The 10,166-nt window shown below is 45.7% G+C and overlaps 1 protein-coding gene across 2 annotated transcripts; it reads left to right on the forward strand.

The window, feature by feature from the left end:
* The first annotated feature begins 5,584 nt into the window (after nucleotides 1-5,584).
* Nucleotides 5,585-8,211, forward strand: LOC123119506 (renalase). 2 transcript variants are annotated; one of them, XM_044539325.1, is made up of 8 exons: nucleotides 5,585-5,997; nucleotides 6,094-6,375; nucleotides 6,567-6,693; nucleotides 6,886-6,947; nucleotides 7,039-7,269; nucleotides 7,422-7,543; nucleotides 7,627-7,765; nucleotides 7,886-8,211. In XM_044539325.1, exons 1-8 carry the CDS (start codon nucleotides 5,683-5,685, stop codon nucleotides 8,045-8,047), a joined length of 1,440 nt encoding a protein of 479 aa, XP_044395260.1. In that variant the 5' UTR covers nucleotides 5,585-5,682; the 3' UTR covers nucleotides 8,048-8,211. The 2 variants fall into 2 exon arrangements, with proteins under 2 accessions (XP_044395260.1, XP_044395261.1); XM_044539326.1 differs by having other exon boundaries at nucleotides 5,586-5,997; nucleotides 6,094-6,366.
* Nucleotides 8,212-10,166: the final 1,955 nt, after the last annotated feature.

Consider the following 10,166-nt stretch of genomic DNA (forward strand, 5'->3'; position numbering starts at 1 on the left):
CCCACCCTTTAGTGCCGGTTACAGAACCGGCACTAAAGGCCCTTACGAACCGGTGCTATAGCCCGGTTCCGCACTAGTGCTCCATCAACATCTTCAACAACACCATCTCCTCTCAAACCCTAGTTCATCTCTTGTGTTCAATCTTTGTACCAGAACCTCGGAGTGGTACTTGTGGGTGACTAGTAGTGTTGATTACATCTTGTAGTTGATTACTATATGGTTTATTTGGTGGAAGATTATATGTTCAGATCCATTATGCTATTTAATACCCCACTGATCTTGAGCATGATTATCATTTGTGAGTAGTTACTTTTGTTCTTGAGGTCATGGGAGAAATCTTGTTGCAAGTAATCATGTGAACTTGATATGTGTTCAGTATTTTGATGACGTGTATGTTGTGATTCCCTTAGTGGTGTCATGTGAACGTCGACTACATGGCACTTCGCCGTATTTGGGCCTAAGGGAATGCATTGTGGAGTAGTTATTAGATGATGGGTTGCTAGAGTGGCAGAAGCTTAAATCCTAGTTTATGCGCTACTTCGTAAGGGACCGATTTGGATCCAGAAGTTTAATGCTATGGTTAGATTTTATCTTAATACTTTTCTTGTAGTTGTGGATGCTTGCGAAGGGGTTAATCATAAGTAGGAGGTTTGTTCAAGTAAGAACAACACCTAAGCACCGGTCCACCCACATATCAAATTATCAAAGTAGCGAACATGAATCAAACCAACATGATGAAAGTGACTAGATGAAATCTCCGTGTACCCTCAAGAACGTTTTGATTATCATAAGAGACTGTTTTGGCCCGTCCTTTCCCACAAAAGGATTGAGCTACCTTGTTGCACTTTATTTACCGTTACCGTTACTTATTCGTTACAAATTATCTTGCTATCAAACTACCTGTCACCGACAATTTCAGTGCTTGCAGAAAATACCTTGCTGAAAATCACTTGTCATTTCCTTCTGCTCCTCGTTGGGTTCGACACTCTTACTTATCGAAAGGACTATGATTGATCACCTAGACTTGTGGGTCATCACAAGCCTAAGGGAATCTTACCACACTTGTTGTGTGTATGTCATGTGGGGTCCTAGTGTGGCTTGCCTAAGGTGTGGTTTGAACCAAACACTCGCCTAAGTTGGTCAAACTTGCCCAACCTTAGGTGTGTCAAACTTTGACAAACTTAGTCACAAACCAAACAGCCCCTAAATCTCCTATTGTTTTACCCACCAAATACTAAAGTGTTTGTTGTTGATACTCATATTATCCTCAAAGTGCAGGATAAAGCTTTTCCAGGACACGACAATGAAGACCCCTACACACATCTTATAACATATGGTGATCTTTGTGGCACTTCAAATTAAAGGATCTATGAAAAAAGTGTCTTGTTAAAAAATTCAGGTGGTCTTCAAAAGATAAAGCTAAAGAATGGTTTGACAAGCTTTGAGGAAGCAACCCCATAGACCTTTATTTATCAAGGATGAAAACAATTTACAACTCTACAAAGATACGATAAGTAAGAAAAGAAATCTACCCAGAGAGAAGATAAATCCAAGATATAATCCTATCCTTGAAACAAGCTTTGGTACTATGTGCAAGAAGAGTCATGTGCCATGAAGCTAGTAAAACCACTTTAGAGAAGAACAACCGCCCAAACGCTTGCCTTACTCCGAAGCAATCCCAAATAAAATAATTTCCATGGTCCAATCAATCTGCAAATAAGCTCATGTCCTTTGGTTGAACTAAGCAAGAAGAATAGGTGAGTCATATCTTCATACGCCTGAGTTCAACATAGCACATAATGATGACCACCTCAACAACATTCCAATGGCGACGAAGCATCATATCACTTAGTGTTAAGGTGATCACCTATGAGGAGCCAAGTAAAGACTATAATTTTCATCGTAGACCTCCTCCAAATCACCTTGTAAGCAAAGACTCACCATGATATGATGAAGCATAATGGAGTAGAAGCTCGTAGAACTATAATCCCTAGACTTATTGTGCCTTTTTCAGACATCAAAACCCAAGGGACCCCAACTGAAATTTGTCAACATATTCTCAAGTGCAACAAACTCCTGGTGGCTTTGGACCGAGAATGGTAGATGGAGAAAACTAACTAGGCATGTATTTGAAGAATCTTCTTGCCAACACCTTTGTCAAAAGTGAGATATGAAAAAGGCGCGGGTTGCGGAATTGGATAGCCTTAGAAGAATCCCCAAAAGTCCATTCATCTGCCCAAAATAAGACGGAATCACCAGTTCTAACTCCAACCTTCCCATGAGCACTATATCTACCAACCTTAGCATGAGCACTATATCTACCATTGAGCTTGATCACATCCTTCCATCAAAATGAACCACATAAGTTAGTTGCATGGGGGACCATCTGGTGATAATAAGAATTCCAAATCAAGTTCACCCATGGAATGTCCCTTTTTATTATGAAATGTGTGCATATGTTTTGACATGAGCGCCTCATTTTGAATGCGCAAGTTCACTATGCCCATCCCACCTGATATTTAGGTTTGCGCATCCTACTGCACATTGCCCAAGACTATTTTGGGATATCTACCATGAGAGGATCATAAATTTGCGATTCTTCCTTTCTACTTGAAGATGACAGGAGGGATCTGAATACCGCAAGAGAAATAGATCAACACTGATGATCATACAAAATTGAACATCCACAAACGACCTCCTTGAGTCAAAGAAGAGCTTATGGTTAGCCTTCTCTCCTTTTGAGACACCAAATGCACGAGATCATGAACTAGGCCTCATTAGGGGCAAAAAGTGAACAACAATGTCCCCAATTGATATTTGACGTAAAAAAAATCGAGCAAACCAGACCGCTTCATCATCAACAGCATTAAAACAGGAATCGTAGAAGATGTGATTCACCAAGAAGCCATGGTAAAAAATAATGACCGGGAATAACCTTGGCATTTACTTGAGCTGCAGAAGCTAAGAATGCATAGCCGACAAGGGTATCTCCATTGTTGGGCGCTTATATGGGCGCTTGCAGACCAAAAAATAAAATATAATAAAAACAAAAAGAATCAAAGCGTCTGTTATTCCGACGCGGAACATTAACGACAGGCGCTAAACAAGCCATTCGGTACTTTAAGATTTCAACTCCTCCACGAAAAGAAAAGGCCACGATCGCTACCTACTTTTGATCCCTAAGGATTTGTTGCTCCAACCAACCGTCAACAGAGAAATCAATACCAACGCCTTAGATCATCTCTAACAGACGCGTTATATAAACGCCGCGCTGAAAAATTTGTGGTTTCTATGCGTGCGCTACCGTTTCGGGCGCTCCAGCGGAGGCGCAAAAACCGCGTACGCAGCATAGCTAGTTCAGTGCGCGGGCCGAAACGCCATCGCGCGCCGTTTATTTGCTGTGCCCACTCCCGCGTGCTGGACACTCGAGCGCCCGCTTGCAACTTCCACCTACACCCATCCAGCCGCTGGCGCCGCCGCCGCCGCCTGCGCCATCCCATTTGTTCCGGCGACCGTTCCGGCGCTTCCCCGGCCTATCCCCGCGCCGTCGCTGCTTCCTCCGTCTCCCTCTAGTCGCCGCCGCCCCTCGCGCGCGGCATTCCTCCGACGAACAGCGCCCGGCCGCCCACTGCCGTTCGGTGCCCACAAGGTGTTCGACAAAACGCTTGCAAGGTATGTATTGCTTCAACTTCACATTTTTTACATGAATTTGGTGCATGTTGTTTGTAGTTTTTATAGCCTAGTTTAAATTGAACATTGTAGATGCGTTCGTCATATGATTCTTCCGAAGAAGAATTTGATATTGAAAAGGAGGAGGATCTTGCAATGATCCTAGCTATGCACATCAATAAAAAACCGAAGCACGGTGGTTCGGTTATGGGTCGGCGGAAAATTTGGAGGGATAGGATCGATGCCCACAACAGATTGATCAGGCATTATTTTGCGGATCCTCCCGTGTACCCTGAGTCGTACTTCCGGCGCCGGTTTAGGATGAGCACCGAGTTGTTCAAGCGCATTGCAGAGAAACTAGCGAGCCATGACCGGTTTTTTCAGCAAAGGAGGAATGCCGCCAGAGAGCTCGGGCATAGCACCTTTCAGAAGGTGACAGCCGCTTTGCGTATGTTGGCATACGGTATCCCCGCTGATCTAGTTGATGATCACTTAGCCATGGGTGAGAGTCAAGCCATCATGTGTGTTAAGCGGTTCGCATTCGAAATTGTGCAAGTGTTTGGCCAGGAGTATTTGAGATCTCCCAATACCGAAGACGCCGCAAGGCTATTGGAGATGAACAAAGCTCGCGGCTTCCCAGGTATGCTTGGCTCAATAGATTGCATGCATTGGAGTTGGAAGAATTGTCCTAAGGCATGGCATGGCCAATTCCATGGCCAAAAAAAGGGTTACACTGTAATCCTTGAAGCGGTGGCCGATCAAGAGACTTGGATTTGGCATGCTTTTTTTTGGAATGCCTGGATCTTTGAATGACATCAATGTTGTTAATCAGTCACCACAGATGAATAAGATTGCAAATGGTGAACTGCCACCGGTGCAGTTTGTAGCAAATGGTCGTGCATACAACTATGGCTACTATCTTGCGGATGGCATCTACCCAAAGTGGCAAACATTTGTGAAGCCGTTGAGAAAACCGGAAGGTAAGAAAAATCTTGATTTCCACAATGCTCAGGCGGCGGCTAGAAAAGATGTGGAGAGAGCTTTTGGAATTTTGCAAGCCCAATTTGCTATTGTGAGAGGACCAGCTAGATTTTAGGATCAAAAGATGCTTTGGTACATCATGCACGCTTGTGTGATCATGCATAACATGATCATCAAGAATGAGCGTGGCCAAAATGTAGACTACTCTCACTATGAGCTCTTAAGACATCCCGTGCGAGTGCGGCGGAGGGCTGCCAGGGTGGCCCGTTTTGTTGCCTCCTATCATGCCATTCGACGTGCCGAAATGCATGATGATCTTTGGAATGATCTCATCGAGGAGTGGTGGGGATGGAATGGCCGAAAAAGAGCATCATGATTTGTGCGTTTGATGTTGTATTGTTGAACTATTTGTTGTATTGAAAGATAAACTATTTGTTTGAGTTGTAATAACGAAATTGAACTATTTGTTGTTGATTTATTTTATTTGTGTTTGATCTTCTTGGTTGTATTTGAAGTGCATATGTTGTTTGTGCGGAGCGCGCGCGTAGTATTTTTGCAGCGTGTGCTGGAGCTACTCACGCGTGCTAAAGTTTATCGCGGCCGCTGGAGCCAGCGCTCCGCGCCGCGTAAAAACAGGCGATCGGCGCGCTGCAAACGTTTTTTAGCATGCCGCGTGTTAGGCGGCTGTTGGAGATGCTCTTAGCCTAGCGTCCCGCGTTGGACGTACGCTCTAAGATAAACAATGTATCATTAGTGTATTGGATAATAAGGTAGTCTTGATTCAAGGAAAAGATAAGTACTTCCTCCGTACATAAATATAAGAGCGTTTAGATTACTACTCCCACGTTTAAGTTTGTGGCTAATACAGAACAATCAATTTTCCTAGAAAATACCATACTCTACCGAAGAGCAACCGTGAGAACGTCAGTTTTCTCTCTGTCTCTCTCTCCAAAGTAAAGATAAAATACTCGTAAACAGATAACGGTCTGCTTCCCCCGCTCCCGCATTTTGTCGAGCACCTGCAAGGCCGCGATGCCGCTCTTCCACCCCGCCCCATGCGCTCGCCCCGCCGCCGCGCGCGCCGCGTCCCGCTTTTCCGGGGCGGTGGTCGCAGCCAGCGGCGCCGGAGGAGCGCGTCCCCCGAAGGCGCCCCCGCGGCGCCCGCGCGGTAAGCCACGGTTCTCGCGGCAGTCGGCCATCAAGAAGAGCTTCCAGCAGGAGCAGGTGGTCTTCTCCACCCCGGTGCCCGCCGACCCCACCGTCGCCATCATCGGAGGCGGAGCCTCTGGCCTCGCCTGCGCTTCCGCCCTCGCCGCCCGCGGCGTCCGCGCCGTCGTCTTCGACACGGTTCGCCCCTTCACCCTCACCCTCACTCACTCCCTCGCTCCGCGCCCGTATACCAGCGCGCGAGGCTCACTCCCCCTTTCGCCGCCGTTGGTGCAGGGTATGCACGGCTTAGGTGGCAGGATGGCGACCAGGATGGTAGACGACGGGCGGCGGCTGGTGTTCGACCACGCGGCGCAGTTCTTCACCGCGAGCGACCAGAGGTTCCAGAAGCTGGTCGATGAGTGGGTCGATAAAGGGTTGGCCCGCGAATGGAGAGGTTCGATCGGTGAGCTCGAGGCTGGTGGCCATTTCACAGCTATACCTTCCTCGACGCCGAGGTACATCGGCGTGAGAGGAATGCGTCCGCTTGCCGATGCAATGCTGCCCGAGGTATATCAGGTTGACATCTTGTGGATGCATGCTTCACTACAGCATCACATTATCATATCCTACTGTAGAGCGTAGTGACTAAATTTTATTGTGATTTGGTTGTTGGAGTTTAGTCCATCAGTCACTTACGGACTTACCGAACTTCTGATCACTTTCATGGCTGTTCATTTCGTTGCTGAGTCGCATATCAACCCATGCAGAATGACCTGATTAAAGTTGTAAGGCCTTCCTGGATAAGCAAGCTTGAGCCGTTCAACGGCCTGTGGCGCTTGTTTGAGAGTGAGAAGCCCCAGGGTCAATATGATGCCGTTGTAATAGCACACAATGGTCAGTGCAATTTCCTTTTCAATATTGTTTCTTCGTAATAGCACACAACGGATTCTTTTATGCAATATCCTCCTTACAGTTCATGGATCTCATTTAGTTTCTTCGTACAAGAAGCACACCATGTTCTGACTTTTCTTCAAGACAACCATATATATGTGTGCCCTGGCTGATCCTTTTTAACTCAATGGTCAGGGAAATGTGCGAACCGTCTGCTTTCTACGTCAGGTCTACCCCAACTGACAAGGCAAATGAAGGTTTAAATTGAACCAAAATTTGAAGTCATGAGACGATGAGATCTTTCCTCTCTTCCAAGTCCTTACTAAATTTTATGCCCTCTATATTCAGAGACTAGAGTTGAGTTCTATCTGGGCACTACTTGCGGCATTTGATGATCCTCTTCCAATCCCACAAGATAACACTTATGGCACATTTGAAGGAGCATTTGTGAGAGATATTGATTCTCTCTCTTGGATGGCCAACAATACTCAGAAACTTTTCCCTTTGGAGACAAACAGACCCGAGTGCTGGACATTTTTCAGCACTGCTTCTTATGGAAAGAAAAACAAAGTTCCACAGGTGGCTTTTTCTTAATGAAGTTTGATACTTTTTGGTTGTATATCATTTGGTTGCACTACTCCCTGTTATGACGAATTAAGCAAGATGGAATTTCCAAAAAAAACCATCATTTTTATTGGAATTCCCTAATGTATTTAACCATCGAATTATAGGAAAATATCCCGAATGCCACTGCAGAAAAAGTGAAACGAGACATGCTTGGGGGAGTTGAACTTGCTTTGGGGCTCTCGACAGGATCTCTTCAGCGACCATTTTACACGAGAGTACAGTTGTGGTAAGAGAATGCACACATTGGACTTTCATACCTGTTACTATTTCATCAATACATGATGATGATATTCATTACGGCAAACACAGGGGTGCAGCTTTACCGATGAACACTCCAGGAGTACCATGCATATTTGATCCCCAGGGCCGAGCAGGCATTTGTGGTGACTGGCTCACGGGTTCAAGTATAGAAGCAGCGGTATTGAGCGGAATGTCTCTTGGAGATCATGTAAGTGCTGCCATTCTTCGCTCTATCTACACTCCACATCATATCATGTTTTTCGCATTTAACAAACTAGCTCTAAGCTATACGAGTCCGGTCGGTTTAACGCCAAATTTGTTAATGCAGGTCGCTGACTACTTTGCGAGCGGTGGGGAACGGCCTGAGGAGTTTGCGATCGGTCTGGATGACAGCCTAAACCTAGTAGAAGGTCATGACATCGGGCAGTTCCCAGGTTTGGACCCCCAGAAGCCACAGGTAGCTGAACCTCAGCTGGCACCGAGCATATGAACGGTCTTTGCCTTGATCCTGCACTGATCATTGCTGTAGCATTGTAAATGATGAGCAGATTGTTTTCTCGCAAGGGATTCGTGTGCTGTAGCCTGCAGAATGTAAAATATGTACTATGTTTGTAGAAATTTTGTCGAAAGCTGATGCCCCTGTATGTTTTTTCCCTTTGCGGGTCACCGCTGTATGTTATTCTTAGAGATTTCTTCTGAAACGTTAAGAGCATCTCTAGCAGATGCCGCAAACCGTGGTACCGTAAATTTTGTTTACGGGTACTGTAAACCAGATTTGCGGTACCGCGGACGGCACGAACCGAATTTGCGGTACCGCAGACGGCACGAAAGATCAGATCCGGTAAACACATACCGCATAATTTAAAGAGTTAATATCACAATTGGTACATAAACTTGTAGGGGTGGGAACAGATTCATACAGAAACTAAAAAACCCCACAAAACTGGCCCTCCAACTTGACAGCTGTAACAAAATCACCCAAAACCACCCTGAACTGCACACATGGCGCGCCAGGTAGGCTCTGTCGGGCCCGAAGCGTGTTTTTACAAAAAAAAAAACCTCGCGCTTTAGCAATTTCGCAGACAAGTCCATACCCCCGACAGAAAACCCCCTGGTCGTCGGCCCCGATGCAAACCCCTTCCAAAACCTTTCCTTTCTTTCGCCTGTCCTCTCCTCCTCATCTCTGTCCTCTGCTCCTGCGAGGCGACGCTGCCGTCGGCCTCATCAGCGGCGACACAGGGCGCCATGGAGCCGCGGCGTAGGGAACCCGACGAGTTCCCTCCTGAATACGGTAAGCACCTGGCGATTCGCGCTCCTCTGCCTCCTCCTCTGCTTCCCTTGTTCCTGCACCGGGTGGGTTAGGTTTTTGAGACCGATCATGTCGATTTATTGTGAATTTTGGGTCGATCTGCTCACTAGGGTTGGTTGTGTGCGTCCCCAGGGTTCGAAGGGGAAGTAGCTTCCATGAGCTTATCCAGGGTTTCTTGATGCTGATTTGGGGAATTGGGGGGGTCAATCAAGGGCAATGTGAGGGGATTTTACCTAGGGTTTTGGGTAGCATACAGGGAAAGGGTGATCCTTTATGTCAGAGAGGGAAGAGGTCATGTGTTGATGTGATTTTGTTGTTCACATATTCAGAGATTATATGCTATTGTTGCACTGTACTGTAGATGCACTACTGTTATATTTTGCACTGTAAAATGCTGAAAGTCAGCATTCTTACTATTGTTTTGTGATGAAAGGGTGGTCGTTTAGTTGATATTCAGTATATACTTGTGTTTGAAAATCAGAGTACAGATTCAGTTAGAGTTTGAGCATTGTACTCTGTCAGTTGAAACTATGATTCAGTTAGAGTTGAATGTGTTGTGCACTGAAAATTTCATGTGTCAATTATTGCAGTGAAAAATGGACAAGCTTGCCAGTTTTTCTCAGTGGAGTTTGAGCACAGTGGAATTTTCTTGGGGGAATGCATAGGTGGAGAAATGAAGTTCTCTTACATTGGGTGCAGTCATGAAGCTTTTGACTACTGTCATTCAGACACATGGTCACTGGGGATGATCAAGTATTGCTTGGCAAGGATGGACTATGACCCTACAGACCCTCAAATCAAGGTGTACTAGATTTTGCCAGGGAAAGACTATGGTGATGGCCTGCTATGTGTGGACAATCCAGATGTTATAGCTGCTATGGTGAGGTCCAGCAGAGAAGCCAACACATTGGATTTGTTAGTTGATGAGGAGAACAAGATTCGGACATTATATCCTGATATCATACTAAAAGGATGCCCAAATGCAGATGGAAATGAGGATGCAGAGAATGCAGAGGAAGGAGAGGATGCAGAGGCAGATCATGATGCAGAGAATGCAGAGGAAGGAGAGGATGCAGAGGCAGATCATGATGCAGAGAATGCAGTTGAAAACAATGATGGAGAAGAAGAGTTGAATGAAACTGACTCAGACTTTTATGAGAGTGACTATGATTGTGAAGATGGAGATGATGATTTGTTTGCTCAGAATATGGACAAATCATTGAATGACGACAATGAAGAAGAGGAAGAGATATTTGAGGAGGAAGATCCACTAGATGATGATGAGCTCAACCTGACAAAA

The sequence above is a fragment of the Triticum aestivum genome, chromosome 5D (assembly GCF_018294505.1).
Source record: "Triticum aestivum cultivar Chinese Spring chromosome 5D, IWGSC CS RefSeq v2.1, whole genome shotgun sequence".
NCBI lineage: Eukaryota > Viridiplantae > Streptophyta > Magnoliopsida > Poales > Poaceae > Triticum > Triticum aestivum.

Excerpts from the sequence above, each read along its gene's own strand:
- LOC123119506 (XM_044539325.1), top strand. The coding sequence starts at position 5,683 with ATGCCGCTCTTCCACCCCGCCCCATGCGCTCGCCCCGCCGCCGCGCGC. Across the intron at positions 6,948-7,038 it reads AACTGACAAGGCAAATGAAG|AGACTAGAGTTGAGTTCTAT; the intron begins GTTTAAATTGAA and ends CTCTATATTCAG. Across the intron at positions 7,270-7,421 it reads AGAAAAACAAAGTTCCACAG|GAAAATATCCCGAATGCCAC; the intron begins GTGGCTTTTTCT and ends ATCGAATTATAG.